The sequence below is a fragment of the Entelurus aequoreus genome, linkage group LG09 (assembly GCF_033978785.1).
Source record: "Entelurus aequoreus isolate RoL-2023_Sb linkage group LG09, RoL_Eaeq_v1.1, whole genome shotgun sequence".
Taxonomy (NCBI): Eukaryota; Metazoa; Chordata; class Actinopteri; order Syngnathiformes; family Syngnathidae; genus Entelurus; species Entelurus aequoreus.
Window position 1 is genome coordinate 658209 of NC_084739.1, and position 16943 is coordinate 675151.

General features: G+C 39.9%; 1 protein-coding gene across 1 annotated transcript; it reads left to right on the plus strand.

Moving 5' to 3' along the window:
• Positions 1 to 125: 125 nt before the first annotated feature.
• LOC133657049 (hsp90 co-chaperone Cdc37-like) lies at positions 126 to 16347 on the plus strand. The gene is made up of 9 exons (XM_062057932.1): positions 126 to 273; positions 342 to 504; positions 4277 to 4558; positions 8449 to 8554; positions 8626 to 8741; positions 8834 to 8956; positions 9151 to 9333; positions 15399 to 15470; positions 15593 to 16347. Exons 2-9 carry the CDS (start codon positions 397 to 399, stop codon positions 15731 to 15733), a joined length of 1131 nt encoding a protein of 376 aa, XP_061913916.1. The 5' UTR covers positions 126 to 273; positions 342 to 396; the 3' UTR covers positions 15734 to 16347.
• Positions 16348 to 16943: the final 596 nt, after the last annotated feature.

Below are 16943 nucleotides of genomic sequence, written 5' to 3' on the forward strand. Positions count from 1 at the left end.
ATGAATGAATGAATGATTTATTAGATGATGTTTAAAAATATACTCATTCTTATTGATTATGTTGAAATGACTGCGCTGTGCTCCATGCTCGGATTTTGGTGGCGGGTCCTTTAAGAAAGGGGGAGGAGTTACCGACGCACGCAAAGTGCCCTGTGACGTCAGACGTGCGACGTCTCCCGGAACTTTCTAGAATGTAGCAGCAGCATCACGCTAGCTCCCGCCTTGTGGATTTTTATCAAGATTTATCTTGCAAACTCGCCTGAACCGTCGAAGGTAATGTCGGGTGGAATATTTGTTTCCGCATATTTAAGACTCTCATTTGAGTTTGCTGTCTTTGTTAGGCGGCACTATTGTAGCGGAGTCCTAGCTTCAAGCTAACGTTGGCTGGCCGGCATCATGTCCAGGATAGACTACAGCGTGTGGGACCACATCGAGGTGTCGGACGACGAAGATGACACCCACCCGAACATCGACACTCCCAGCCTCTTCAGGTGGCGCCACCAGGTAGAAGTCTTGCCTTCTCATTGGAGGCCAGCTCCTTAGTGGCTCTCCGTGACGTCATGCTTGCTGGAAAACATGCATGCAGCTACAATGTCAATCAATGTTTACTTATATAGCCCGAAATCACCAGTGTCTCAAAGGGCTGCACAAGCCACAACCACATCCTGGGCTCAGATCCCACATCAGGGCAAGGAAAAACTCAACCCAATGGGACAATGAGAAACCTTGGAGGGGACCGCAGATGTGGGGGACATCCAGTGTTGGGTTAGTTACTGAAAACTAGTTACAGTTACTAGTTACTTTATTTCAAAAGTAACTCAGTTACTTACACCAAAAAGTAATGCGTTACTGTGAAAAGTATCTAGTTACTTCTTTTTTTTTTTAAAGCTTCCATTAATGCCCTTTTAGCCTTCATGTCAGTACTGTTATTGCACTGGAGAATAATACAATGTGTTGATCAACTTGACATGCATTTGCATCACTCAACTCTGCTAAGCAATGTGCTCTACATACAACACACAAACAATGTGCCCTACATACAACACACAAACAATGTGCCCTACATACAACACACAAACAATGTGCTCTACATACAACACACAAACAATGTGCCCTACATACAACACACAAACAATGTGCTCTACATACAACACACAAACAATGTGCTCTACATACAACACACAAACAATGTGCTCTACATACAACACACAAACAATGTGCTCTACATACAACACACAAACAATGTGCTCTACATACAACACACAAACAATGTGCTCTACATACAACACACAAACAATGTGCTCTACATACAACACACAAACAATGTGCTCTACATACAACACAGAAACAATGTGCTCTACATACAACACACAAACAATGCTCTACATACAACACACAAACAATGTGCTCTACATACAACACACAAACAATGTGCTCTACATACAACACACAAAGACAAAGATATGTTTCAAAGGGCCAATTTTTTCAGGCCAGAACAAATTGACAAAACTATTTGAAATAGCTGCAACGTAACATACATAAGTAACAAACAGCATAATAACAACATAGCTGTAAAGCAAGGAAGGCACACACTACATACATAAAGCCTAACCAGGTGTTTTTTTCTCAAGGAATTCTGAAACAAAATCATGTCTGAAGCCCAGAACACTACACATTTCCCCAGTTTTAGTTTAGAGAATAGGAAAGATTGGCCTGGCTCACTAGGATCCCTCTTTATGTTTGTGAACTTTATAGTCTATACATTTAGTGTGATGTGATAATCAAACACTCTAGAAGTCTAGAATGAAAGAGTATATAAGAGAATTGACAGAGTGTGTGTACCTTCAGTGCTGAATGATGAGCAGAGGCAGAGTTAATCCTTAAGTGGTGGTGGAGGTGAAGTGGCATCGGAGTCTGTGTCTCTCTTTACTAGCTTTGTCGAAGCATGTTGCTTTTGTAGCTGTTTCAGCAGATTTGAATTGCTGTTTTGGGCAGTAGATGGGATCTTTGATCCAAGACACAACTTACATTTAACTAAAATGTTCTTTTCTTTGTGCTCAACAAAAGAAAAGTAGTGAGAACATCTACATATTCGACAAACTCTGCAGCTCCGCCATGATCAGACACCCCCACCCTCCCCACACCCACAGAGCGTGCGTCTCTTCTCCGGCTTGTGACACAAGAAGAATCGGAAGGACGACACTGCAGCGCTCCAATAAAACACATTCAGATTTTCTGTTTTTAGCCGATACTACATAAAAAAATAACGTAAAATAACGCAGTAACGCATCATGTAGTAACGGTAACTGAGTTGCTGAATATAAAAAATAACGCGTTAGATTACTAGTTGCCGCCGAAACTAACGGCGTTACAGTAACAAGTAACGCGTTAATCCCAACACTGGGGACATCACAGACACAAGGTCACTACCCCAGCAGCTAGCCGAATTGCAGCACTGCAGAATACTCTACAGCGCACCCAGCTGCTGGGATAGATGCGGGGACTAGACCCAGCAGGCCCCAACCAAGACAGGCATCCAGAAGGGGTGAGCGGTAGGACCCAGAGGCCCCAGACACAGCCTGGCTGCTGTCGCCTAAGGTGCCAACCCATGGCAGACAGAGCGCGAGGGCAAGCCCGGGCCGACACCCGACAAGCCAACCAACATGACAACAAATGAGAACGAAGTTGGCCGGTTCACCAGCCCCGACAACCACCACGTGCACGCGCTGCCACAAACAACAACATCCGCCGGAAGTGAAGACCGCTGACCACCCAATCCGCCTCCATTTATAAAAAATTTAACACCTCACACCCTCAGCGAAGTCTCTGCGTGGCAATGGCAGACCACCAGACCAGAGTCCTTGGAACCCGTGCCGGCCGAGGAGGCAATGAGAGGCGCGCAGCACCCCCGAACCCTAACCCACTCGTGCATGTGATGTGGGAGTGTATAAGGTGTCCAGTACCCCGAATTCTAACCCACCTGTGCATGTGATGTGGGAGTGTGTAAGGTGTCCAGTACCCCCGAACCCTAACCCACCTGTGCATGTGATGTGGGAGTGTATAAGGTGTCCAGTACCCCGAATTCTAACCCACCTGTGCATGTGATGTGGGAGTGTATAAGGTGTCCAGTACCCCCGAACCCTAACCCACCCGTGCATGTGATGTGGGAGTGTATAAGGTGTCCAGTACCCCGAATTCTAACCCACCTGTGCATGTGATGTGGGAGTGTATAAGGTGTCCAGTACCCCGAATTCTAACCCACCTGTGCATGTGATGTGGGAGTGTATAAGGTGTCCAGTACCCCGAATTCTAACCCACCTGTGCATGTGATGTGGGAGTGTATAAGGTGTCCAGTACCCCCGAACCCTAACCCACCCGTGCATGTGATGTGGGAGTGTATAAGGTGTCCAGTACCCCCGAACCCTAACCCACCCGTGCATGTGATGTGGGAGTGTATAAGGTGTCCAGTACCCCCGAACCCTAACCCACCCGTGCATGTGATGTGGGAGTGTATAAGGTGTCCAGTACCCCGAATTCTAACCCACCTGTGCATGTGATGTGGGAGTGTATAAGGTGTCCAGTACCCCCGAACCCTAACCCACCCGTGCATGTGATGTGGGAGTGTATAAGGTGTCCAGTACCCCCGAACCCTAACCCACCCGTGCATGTGATGTGGGAGTGTATAAGGTGTCCAGTGCCTAGTTAATATTAGGACCTCTAGTTCCTATAGATGTGTGTGTGTGACAATTCTAGCTCATTTTGACCATAACTAAATCATGCTAGCAAACACATTGAGTTGTACACTCATAGAAATGTTGCATAAAAGCGGAAAACATTTACATGATTGAAGAGAATATGTGTTCGGTAGTGACAGTTTGTAAAGATATTCACTGGTTTCCAGACTGTGCAACACATTTATTTAGAAACGTTTGGATCGAGTGACTTACCATTCAGCCATGAGGGGCAGAAATGTAATGTCGCTTCCTGGTCAAAAATGTAGGGGTATGGCCTAAATCCAGAATCAGCCACGCCTCTAAAACTCTTTTGTTCCGGGAGTGACATAAAAACTTGGGACTTGTTTTTTTTTTGTGCAAAGTTTTTTAATAAAAAAATGTAACCTACAATAAATGTCTTTCAACCTCTGTTTGAACTTTGTCATAGAAGATCTTTTAAATGACACCATTGAAATGAATGTAAAAAATGTTTTAAGCGTGGTATTTTCATAATTTGAAATTTAGCCATCAAACAGCAGTTTAAACGATTGTTATATGCTCAGGCCCGTGTGGACCGAATGGAAGAATTCCAGAAGAAAACCCAAGACCTGACCAAGGGGCTGACGGAGTCCCGTCGCAAGTTAACGGAAACGCAGAAGAAAATCCAGGAAATGAGCCTCTCCGCTTCGGACGAGGACAAAGCCGACCTGAGCAAACTGAAGACGGAGGAGAAGAAGCTGAAGAAAGAGGAGCGCGACTGGGACAGGAAGCTGGAGGACCACTGCCGGGAGGAGAAGAAGATGCCGTGGAACGTGGACACGCTCAGCAAAGAAGGCTTCAGCAAGGTAAGGAGCAGAGTTCAGACAGTGTTTTTATATATACATTCGGCCATGTTATCTACCCTAGAAATGCTTGTAATATATTATAACCATCCCATTTTTTATGACTTAAAATGTTACGCTATAGGATATTTTTTTCCTTTTATTAAACAATTAATATTTAACAAATAATTTATTTTATTAAAGGAAATATTTTTCATAAAATAATCATACATAAATGTAATTGATGGTTAAAGGGTTCCCACACCTGCTCTGTAATGTGCCCGACAATTACCAGGAATTATACAACAAAATAAATCGTAAATTATTATACAAATAGAAGAGAGACACAAAAATCACGGAATATTTTGGGCACACAAGCTTGTTTAAAAAGACATGGTGTAATAAAGAAGTAGTAGAACAAAGAAATCTGGGTTTAAATAATGGAGTGCATCTTTTCCTCTAAGAAATCAACTCACAGTTAACTCGGTCCCCAGATGAACCATGAAGTTAAACATAAACAATGACAATTTTTTTTAGTCAAGTAATTTCGCTCTAAATTATTTTCTTTCAATCCTCTTATCAAACACTTTCTCATTAGTCCTGTGGCTTTACGTTTGCTGCGGTCCCTGCTATTAACACTAGGTTTTGCTGCGGTCCCTGCTATTAACACTAGGTTTTGCTGCGGTCCCTGCTATTAACACTAGGTTTTGCTGCAGTCCCTGCTATTAACACTAGGTTTTGCTGCAGTCCCTGCTATTAACACTAGGTTTTGCTGCGGTCCCTGCTATTAACACTAGGTTTTGCTGCGGTCCCTGCTATTAACACTAGGTTTTGCTGCGGTCCCTGCTATTAACACTAGGTTTTGCTGCGGTCCCTGCTATTAACACTAGATTTATCTGCGGTCCCTGCTATTAACACTAGGTTTTGCTGCAGTCCCTGCTATTAACACTAGGTTTTGCTGCGGTCCCTGCTATTAACACTAGGTTTTGCTGCGGTCCCTGCTATTAACACTAGGTTTATCTGCGGTCCCTGCTATTAACACTAGGTTTTGCTGCAGTCCCTGCTATTAACACTAGGCTTTGCTGCGGTCCCTGCTATTAACACTAGGTTTTGCTGCAGTCCTTGCTATTAACACTAGGTTTTGCTGCGGTCCCTGCTATTAACACTAGGTTTTGCTGCGGTCCCTGCTATTAACACTAGGTTTATCTGCGGTCCCTGCTATTAACACTAGGTTTTGCTGCAGTCCCTGCTATTAACACTAGGTTTTGCTGCGGTCCCTGCTATTAACACTAGGTTTTGCTGCGGTCCCTGCTATTAACACTAGGTTTTGCTGCAGTCCTTGCTATTAACACTAGGTTTTGCTGCGGTCCCTGCTATTAACACTAGGTTTTGCTGCGGTCCCTGCTATTAACACTAGGTTTTGCTGCGGTCCCTGCTATTAACACTAGGTTTTGCTGCAGTCCCTGCTATTAACACTAGGTTTTGCTGCAGTCCCTGCTATTAACACTAGGTTTTGCTGCGGTCCCTGCTATTAACACTAGGTTTTGCTGCGGTCCTTGCTATTAACACTAGGTTTTGCTGCGGTCCCTGCTATTAACACTAGGTTTTGCTGAAGTCCCTGCTATTAACACTAGGTTTTGCTGCGGTCCCTGCTATTAACACTAGGTTTTGCTGCGGTCCCTGCTATTAACACTAGGTTTTGCTGCGGTCCCTGCTATTAACACTAGGTTTTGCTGCAGTCCCTGCTATTAACACTAGGTTTTGCTGCGGTCCCTGCTATTAACACTAGGTTTTGCTGCAGTCCCTGCTATTAACACTAGGCTTTGCTGCGGTCCCTGCTATTAACGCCAGGTTCTGTCTTGGGTGCACATGCCGCTTTGTACTGCTTCCATAAATCTTTACGATGGTGACTTTATTAGATTTCATTGTGTTGAAGCTCGTCTTTAATCTGCCCCGTTTATTTCTCCAGAACACGTCCATCCATTCACGATCCGCACATTCCAAATAAATCCCCAATGTCATTTTAGTAATATCAACTTTATGAATGGCATGTTCTTAAATGCAGAAGCTGGCATAATAATGGCTGCTTTTGCGTTTGGTACATTACTACATGTGTCCTATACACAGGCTTTCAATGGGGAAAAAGATTTATAATGAATCTTAAAGGTTAACACTGTGCAGTAGATCCCTGCCTATTTGCGGTATGAAATCATCACACATTATTTTGTATTATGTGAAGCAGAAGAAAAGCAACAAGTTAAACATTCAATACTTAATGCTTAAAATTGTTTTTGTTTTTTAAAGTATGAACTGCAGCACATTTTATGGACATGTTGTATTATTTTAGTAATTAAAACAGACTCTTTGTTAAAAACAAATTACTTTATAAAGCTATTTTTTGTTTATATATCAATTTTTGTAATCATGCAGTAGATTTAAATGAATATATCACAAAGTTAAGTTTTTTCTCTGCATTTTTTAGGTAAAATTACAATATTGATTAGACCAGTGGTTCTCAAACATTTCTCAGCAAGTACCATCTCAAAAAACTTTGCTCTCCAAGTACCACAATAATGACAATCATCAAGTTACAGTAGCGTCGTCGGCCTAAGTATTCATTAAAAATGAAGGCAGAGGTTTTATTCAACAAGTATATTTAATATTTTTGGCCACAGTATCATTACACACAGTTTGAACAGTAACACTGTGTATGATTATAGGAAAACAAAACACTTTACTTTAATCCAGTGATTTTTTTTTTGTGGCATACCACTAGATGGAGCCTGCATACCACTAGTGATACACATACCACAGTTTGAGAATCTCTGAAATAGGCTAAGTTATTACAGATCATAATTAATGAATCTATTACCGGACACCTTCTATGTTAGCTACTTCTCTTTGTTTATGATTTATATTTTCTGCTGGATCTACTCTCTATTTTATGCTGCAGCTGTTACATATATTGTAATATTGTAATTGTTGTATATTGTATATATGATATAAACATATAATATAATATATCAGTATATATCATATACTGTACATATATTATGTAAATATGACATATGTTATATTTTATATTGCTACTACAGTACATTTTTTGTCTATTTTATACGTGCATTGTCCTTTACATCCTTACACTTTCCAGCCTTTGTAAGTGAGCTACTGTGTGTAACAATTTCCCTTGTGGATCATTAAAGTTTGTCTAAGTATAAGTCTAAAAAATATGTTTAGAATAGAATAGAAAGTACTTTATTGATCCCTGGGGGTAATTCATTCAAATTTATCGCTTGACTTCACTACACAGAATGTTACCTTGATGCTAGAAGTTAGTATGGTTTAAAAGTGCTTTCAGAAATCAACGTGCTGTTGTGTGCATCTGTAGCTTTAATGCTAATGAGTTGTGTTTGTCCACATGTGTCTCCAAAGAATATAGAAAGTGGTTGGAGGGCGCTATCTGCAGCATTTTGTATTGGTACAAATTTCAGTACAAAACATTATACTGTATGCCTTAAGTTGTTTTTTTATGTTTAAAACTGAATTGAAAATGTGTTTAGTAACTAAGAAGCATATTAAAGCCTATGGAAAATAAGACATTTGAGCTTTTTATGTAGGCATTGTCCTTTATTTGCAGTGTTTACTCATTTGTGCGGGGGTCTTGTAACAGATAGCGAAGATCTCTCCCATATACTGTGTGACCTTTGCATATAATTACAGTATAAAAGCAAAGCTTCATCTTAAACATGCATATTCTGTTTTGTCTGTGCTTGTTTTTGTGATGACGAAATAACACCATGCGTCTTCTCACTGGAAAGTTCCACTGATGACTGATAAACACTTTCAAAAACAAAACTTTTGTGGTTACCTCGTTTTTATTTGTGGAGCTTTTGTCTTTTAACTTCACCCCACAGAGCATTGTCAACCTCAAACTGGAAGCTGAAGAAGAGTCTGAGGAAGACAAGGAGAAGAAGCACAAGTCCTTTGTGGAAAAATATGAGAAGGAGATCAAGCATTTTGGTGAGAGTTTGAATAGTTTTTATGTTGTTGTTGAAATGTGCTCATCCTGTCTGCGTTGTGTTGATTGGCAGGCATGCTACGGCGCTGGGATGACAGCCAGAAGTACTTGTCTGACAACTCTCACCTGGTTTGTGAAGAGACTGCCAACTACCTGGTCATCATGTGCATCGACCTGGAAGTGGAGGAGGCAAGTACTTTCAAATTTGACACACTGTAGTTTCTGCATGAATAGCATTGATTATTTAGCACTTTGGCTGCCACACAATCATCCTCCTTTAGAAACACGCCTTGATGGAGCAAGTGGCTCATCAGACCATCGTCATGCAGTTCATTCTGGAATTGGCAAAAAGCCTCAAAGTGGACCCACGAGGATGCTTCCGTCAGTTCTTTGCCAAGATAAAGGTGGGTTTATGTGCATGCGGATACAAATACTACGGTACATTTTTAGTCTATTTTATACCTGCATTGTCCTTTCCATCCTTACATTTTACATCCCTTGTAAGTGAGCTACTGTATGGAACAATTTCCCTTGTGGATCGTTAAAGTGTGTCTAAGTCCAAATATCCTTCAAATGATGTGTGCGGTGTCCTCCAAAGACGACAGATCAGCAGTATCAGGACGCCTTCAACGACGAGCTGTCGTCCTTTAAGGACCGGGTGCGTGCCCGGGCCAAGATTCGCATAGAAAAAGCCATGAAAGAATATGAGGAGGAGGAGCGACAGAAACGACTTGGACCCGGAGGACTTGACCCTGTTGATGTGTACGAGTCTCTACCACAGGCAAGTCCTCCTACTACTCACTCAGCAGTTTTGTTCCCTTATATTTTGTATCTTTTATAGTTTTTTTAATCCAATTAATCACACTTTTGAATTTGGGTTAATCATGATAACTCAGTCTATTACTTGCTAGCATCATTTACCGTATTTCCTTGAATTGGCGCAGGGAATATAGTATTCGCACGTCTAGAATTACTGCCGGGTCAAACTCGTTTCTCAAAATAATTAACGCATGCTTGGCCTTATCGCCGGTTCATTATTAACGCCGGATCAAATTCGTTTAGCAAAATATTAATTTTATTATCGCATGTCTATAATTTTCACCGGGTCAAACTCGTTTCGCAAAATATTTAGCATATGGCTAGAACTTCCACCGGGTCAAATTCGTTACGTCACGAGTGACGCTTTACCTGTCCTCATTTTCAAAATGGAGGAAGCTGCTTTCAGTAGTTTGCAATCGCACAAAGGAAAAAAGATAAAGAGCTATTCAGTAGGATTTAAGGTCCAAGCTATTGAATACCGGTCCAGTATGCTAAAAAGAACAGTAAGCAGCTATGTTTTATTAATATACCGTAGCTGCGTGTGTCAAATACTGTATAAGTCATTAAATGACTCCTGCCTCCTGGTGGTAGAGGGCGCTGCCGCGCTAGTGATCCTTCTTGCGACTTCCGGTACTGCAGAAGAAGTTACTACACGCAGCAAGAGATTATTTTTTTTTTCCCTCTGCCTGAACTTTTAACATGGAGGATTACATACCGGTATCTAAAATAAAACAGTTTTCTAAACTGGACTTTCAATCGAAGCATGAGGTAATAATTAAAGGAATATCTCCATCGAGACAGAGAGACTTTTAAAACTGAAGAAAGAAAATAAGGAAGACTTCTATTGCTTTTGGTCAGAAGGAGCTGCAAATGGACTCCATTTATAAGTACAGGTAAGACCAAAATAACGTTTTTTTTTATTAAATGTGCTTTTCATGATGGTATGCTTACATCACACTCAAAGCGCACGCCTAAATTTACCGCATTCCTTTTGGTAAACGCCGGAGTGAGAAGAGGTTTTAAAATAATTACCGCATGCACGGCCATCCCGCCGGCTTCCGGTAAACGCCGGAGTGACAGGAGGTTTTAAATTAATTAGCGCCCCTGCGGCTATTCAAGGAAATACGGTAAATTAACTTTAAAAAATACCTCAATATTTGGACACAATTACAATTTTGTTGTCAGAATATCATACAGAAACATTTTGAAAAGGTTTCACTTGAATGCATGTCATTTATTTGCACAAAACTGGCTAACAGTTTCTAGCTTAAGTATTGTTGGGTTTTACTTTGAAAGGAACTTGACCAGAGAGCACACCAGTCGCAGTCTTCTCACTCATCTTTGCACTGATGTGTGCATTGACCTGATCACCAAACAGTTTAGGTCACCATCTGTAATTCAACTAAAGCAGCATGTGTGGTCAAAATAAATGGCGTGATTAATCGGCATATTTAGATAATATTAATGCAATAGTTTTTTGTGATTAATCACACAAGTTAACTTCTTTTTGCCAGCCCTAGTTAAAATGTTTTATTTATATATATATATATATATATATATATATATATATATATATATATATATATATATATATATATACACACACTACCGTTCAAAAGTTTGGGGTCACCCAAACAATTTTGTGTTTGAGCCTTCATTTCTAAGAACAAGACTAGACTGTCGAGTTTTACATGAAAGTTCTCTTTTTCTGGCCATTTTGAGCGTTTAATTGACCCCACAAATGTGATGCTCCAGAAACTCAATCTGCTCAAAGGAAGGTCAGTTTTGTAGCTTCTGTAACGAGCTAAAGTGTTTTCAGATGTGTGAACATGATTGCACAAGGGTTTTCTAATCATCAATTAGCCTTCTGAGCCAATGAGCAAACACATTGTACCATTAGAACACTGGAGTGATAGTTTCTGGAAATGGGCCTCTATACACCTATGTAGATATTGCACCAAAAAGCAGACATTTGCAGCTAGAATAGTCATTTACCACATTAGCAATGTATAGAGTGTATTTCTGTAAAGTTAAGACTAGTTTAAAGTTATCTTCATTGAAAAGTACAGTGCTTTTCCTTCAAAAATAAGGACATTTACATGTGACCCCAAACTTTTGAACGGTAGTGTATATATATTTAAACATGTCCAACAATAGTTAATAAGATGTCCAAAATCTCACCCTGATGCTGTAATTTAAGTGTGAATTTAAAAGGGCTTTTAGTAAGTAATATGGTTACAACAATTCATCGATTGAAAAAATTAATTTGATTAGAAATAGTGTTGAATATATTGTGCTCCTGTGTTAAATTGAATTGATTTATTTTGTTTCATTTTATTTTTCAGTATCATGTGGCAGTATCAAAAATGTTTAAAATTTAAGTAAGGATATCTTTTTTTTTTTATTTCACGCAAATTGATGCACTTGAAATATTTATATGTTATGGACAGAAAAAAATGTTAATACATTATTTTTGGTAAGTTGCCTTATTTTCTCTAATGTTAAGGATACAATGTCATGCAAAGGTGTACTTCAAACAATTGGATATGTTTTTCTTCACCGTCACCGCCATTTGAGTGACAGACATGTTCGCCAATTAGAATTATTGAGCTTCACGTTTGTTGGCCTCTTGCTCAAAACAAGGAGAAAGATGTCTCACTCTTTGCATGGCTTTCAGCACGTTTATTTAACAGTAGAATTAACTGAACGAAGTGATCCCTCTTTTAAGTCATCCACAATCTTTGTCTCGTCTGTGTGGCGAAGAGCGGCTTTACACAGACAGGACGCACATACAGACAGTCTCCCTAAATGCATAGTAACAAAAATTAGGAGGAGAAAATATGATTACACAGCCAAATGTGGTAATATTTCAGCTTCAAATGGGATGGGCAATATGAGCCCATCAACACGGACGAATGAGAAAGAATGCAATGATGGCAACAAACGGCAACGTCTGAACTAATTTTCTCAACTGGAAATAAAAAGCGCTTTAAGATGTTCAATTAGAGAGGACGATATATGCGTTAAAATGTAATATCGGAAATTATCGGTATCGGTTTTTTTATTATCGGTATCGTTTTTTTTAAATTTTATTTTATTTTATTTTATTTTTTATTAAATCAACATAAAAAACACAAGATACACTTACAATTAGTGCACCAACCCAAAAAACCTCCCTCCCCCCATTTCTTTCTGTTATCAATATTCTGCTTCCTACATTATATATCAATATATATCAATACAGTCTGCAAGGGATACAGTCCGTAAGCACACATGATTGTGCGTGCTGCTGCTCCACTAATAGTACTAACCTTTAACAGTTAATTTTACTAATTTTCATTCATTACTAGTTTCTATGTAACTGTTTTTATATTGTTGTACTTTCTTTTTTATTCAAGAAAATGTTTTTAATTTATTGATCTTATTTTACAATTTTTTTTTAAAAGTACCTTATCTTCACCATACCTGGTTGTCCAAATTAGGCATAATAATGTGTTAATTCCACGACTGCATATATCGGTTGATATCGGTATCGGTTGATATCGGTATCGGTAATTAAAGAGTTGGACAATATCGGATATCGGCAAAAAGCCATTATCGGACATCCCTATGTTCAATATTTATTTACTGGTAAGTTAAAGGCCCACTTGAAAACTCTTTTGGTTGATTCTGGCGTCGCCAGTGGCCAAAGTGGTCGTGCTTTGCCTGAAGGATGGCCAAATTTCTAATGAGGACCAGCGCATAGCGTCGTAAATGGTCAGAAACTACTGTCACCTACGTACAAACTGACACGATAATACCACAGTAGGTACCTACATACTTGACTCAAACTTTATATTTAATCATTGCATTATTTTTTTCCTTTTACCGTACTTTTGGGTTTGGTCGTATCAGTATGGAACTGCCAACTGTCAAGCTGCTGGCTATTTATTGCTACCACACAAATTTCTGATAGCTAACATTAGCAATATCATTTTGATTTGAGCATCAAAAGTCACTTAGTTGTCCAGCAGGAACTATATCCCTCCTCGTCTTTGAGCTCACGCCAGCGACTGAAAGCCGGGCCAATGTTGATCCTTGACTGTCCTTTTATCCGGGTAGCCTCCCTTTTTTATTGTTTTCATTTTTTTTTTTTTAGCTTCTGCCTTTGTATCAACTTCCGTCTTTGTAACAAATGGGAAAAGAGGGAGTTGGCATATGCCGTAAAGCAGTCTGCACATTTGTGTTTTTTTTGTGTGGCGAGGTTCCTGCCACCCTCCTCAAAGTCGCTAACTGCCAGTGAAAGCAATACAGAACCCTCAGGCCATGACAGAGGTCCATGTATCATCCTAAGAATTATGAAAATATTTCATGAAGGTTGAAAAGTTACTTAGTGCCGCTTTAAATTTTTGCTTACAGAAATGAGTCCATTTTATTTATTTATTGAGGATAACAAAGTCATTTAATGATAAATAATAAATGGGTTATACTTGTATAGCGCTTTTGTACCTTCAAGGTACTCAAAGCGCTTTGACACTATTTCCACATTCACCCATTCACACACACATTCACACACTGATGGCGGGAGCTGCCATGCAAGGCGCTAACCAGCAGCCATCAGGAGCAAGGGTGAAGTGTCTTGCCCAAGGACACAACGGAAGTGACTAGGATGGTAGAAGGTGGGGATTGAACCCCAGTAACCAGCAACCCTCCCATTGCTGGCACGGCCACTCTACCAACTTCGCCACGCCGTCCCTACCTTCCATCCATCCATCCATTTTCTACCGCTTATTTCCTTTGGGGTCGCAGGAATTACAGTTAATTGGTAAACAATTCTACGGTAATGAGAATTAAAAGTTTATATAATTTTAAATGGTTACTGGCATTATTATTTACAGCCCCTTTCCAAAAAAAATAAATAGTAAAAAAAACAAAAAACTAGAACAGCCTAATAGCTAGAACGAGCACACATATATCTAAAAAAAAAAGGCTTTTTTAAAAAGAAGGGTTTTTATTAGGGATGTCCGATAATGGCTTTTTGCTGATATCCGATATTCCGATATTGTCCAACTCTTTAATTACCGATACCGATATCAACCGATATATGCAGTCGTGGAATTAACACATTATTATGCCTAATTTGGACAACCAGGTATGGTGAAGATAAGGTACTTTTTAAAAAAATTAGTAAAATAAGATAAATAAATTCAAAACATTTTCTTGAATAAAAAAGAAAGTAAAACAATATAAAAACAGTTACATAGGAACTAGTAATGAATGAAAATGAGTCAAATTAACTGTTAAAGGTTAGTACTATTAGTGGAGCAGCAGCACGCACAATCATGTGTGCTTACGGACTGTATCCCTTGCAGACTGTATTGATATATATTGATATATAATGTAGGAAGCAGAATATTAATAACAGAAAGAAACAACCCTTTTGTGTGAATGAGTGTAAATGGGGGGGGGGAGGTTTTTTGGGTTGGTGCACTAATTGTAAGTGTATCTTGTGTTTTTTATGTTGATTTAATAAAAATAAAAAAAACGATACCGATAATAAAAAAACGATACCGATAATTTCCGATATTACATTTTAACGCATATATCGGCAGGCCGATATTATCGGACATCTCTAGTTTTTAAGCCTTTTTTAAAAGCATCCACAGTCTGTGGTGCCCTCAGGAGGTCAGGGAGAGCGTTCCACAGACTGGGAGCAGAGGAGCAGAAAGCCCGGTCCCCCACAGTTCGGAGCTTTGTCCTCGGAGGTTGGAGGAGGTTAGCCTGTCCGGAGCGCAGGTGTCGTGTGGAGGATTTGGGGGTGAGCAGTTCTTTGAGGTAGAGGGGGGGCATTTCCATGAGCAAACTGGTGATTAGTTGGCGAAGCTCCAGGATTTATTTGAGTGAAGTCTGCTTTTCTCAGGAGGGAGATTTTGGTGCTCACAAACAGGCTCCAGGGACACAAATCATTCAAAGTCCATTGTGTATTATCAGGAACCTTTAAAAATGCCTCACAAAGTCCTTTTTTGTATTCATGTCCCTGAACTGCAGGAGATGCAGAAATGCTTTGATGACAAGGACATCCAATTGTTGCAAGATGTTATCAGCAAGATGGATCCAACGGTGGGTGACTACAATCTGTTCCAGTCAAATCCTGGTCTTTGCTATCTGCTTATTTTCTTATCTTTTGCCTGAAATAAAGAGAACTAAATGGATGCTGAGCAGGTGTAATATTTGTGCTTTAGGAGGCAAAGACGCACATGAAGCGCTGCATCGAGTCGGGACTTTGGGTGCCCAACTCCAAGCCGGATGAGGAGGACGAGAAAGAGGAAGACTCCACCTCCGAGGAGGTGAAGGCGGAGCCAGAAGAAGCCAAGAATGAATGAGCATTTGTCTGTTTGCTCACACGCCAGTAGTTTATGTTTCGCCTAACGCTCATTTTTGATTGACTGATTGAAGCTTTTATTATCATGCATCCTGCTTGGAACTGCAGCTTGTCTTCTTTAGGTCCATGTTTCACTTCCAGTCCACTCATGTTGAGTATTACTACTCTTTTTGGACCTAGTCCCTCAGCAGTCACTGTCCTCCTATTTTCTATAAACGCAACTTCATGCCAATTTACAGTATATGATTTATTCATTGAACTATTTCATGCATGACTATCTGGCTCACGGGTTCCTTTCACAACTTGCATTAGAAGATTACTAACAGCAGCAGAGCACTCCTGTCAGATAGAGGATCTTTGACTAGTGCTTTTGCAGTACGTCCTTTGAAACAGCAAAGTGCTCCTGTCAAATAGTGTTTTTGCAGTGTAGTAGTACATCCTCAAAACAGCAGGGTGAGCCAATCCCAATATAGGATCTTTGACAAGTCTTTCTGCAGTAAATCCTTTAAAACAGAAGCGTGCTCCTGTCATTCAGCAGATTATTTGTTGGTGTTTTTGCTGCAGGTCTTGAAAACAGCGTAGTGTTTCTTTTAAATAAAATATTTTTGACAAGTGTTTTTGCAGTACATATTTAAAAACAGAGTGCTCCTGTTCTTAATAGGATCTTTGACAAGTGTCCTTTAAAAACAACAGGGTGCTCCTGTCATAAAGCGGATGTTTTTTTTTGCAGTTCATCTTTCAAAGACAGTGCTCCTGTCATTTATAGAGGGGTTTTGATGTGTGCTCTTGTCCAATATAGGATCTTGGACAAGTTTCTTTAAAAACAGCAAAGTTGTTCTGTTAAATACGGGATGTTTTGACAAGTCTTTAAAAGCAACAGAGTGCTCTAGTCCAATATAGGATCTTTGACAAGTGTCCTTAAAATAGAGTGCATCGGTTAAATACAGGATCTTTGACCAGTGTTTTTGCGGTACATCATTAAAAACGGCCGAACTGATCCTGTCAAATAAAGGATCTTTTCTGTGTTCTGCTGTCAGTCTTTAAGGCAGTATAGGATCTTTGACACGTGTCTTTTAAAACAGCAGCGTGCTTCTGTTAAATATAGGATCTTTGCCCAGTGTTTCTGCACTACATCCTCAAAACAGCTGAGTGCTCCTGTCAATATTTGTGTTTTTGCTGCAGGTCTTTAAAACAACAGGGTGCTCTGGTCG

Coding starts and splice junctions, on each gene's coding strand:
- LOC133657049 (XM_062057932.1), top strand. CDS start 397: ATGTCCAGGATAGACTACAGCGTGTGGGACCACATCGAGGTGTCGGAC. Junction 8,957..9,150: donor AGTTCTTTGCCAAGATAAAG/GTGGGTTTATGT, acceptor TGTCCTCCAAAG/ACGACAGATCAGCAGTATCA. Junction 9,334..15,398: donor TGTACGAGTCTCTACCACAG/GCAAGTCCTCCT, acceptor CCTGAACTGCAG/GAGATGCAGAAATGCTTTGA.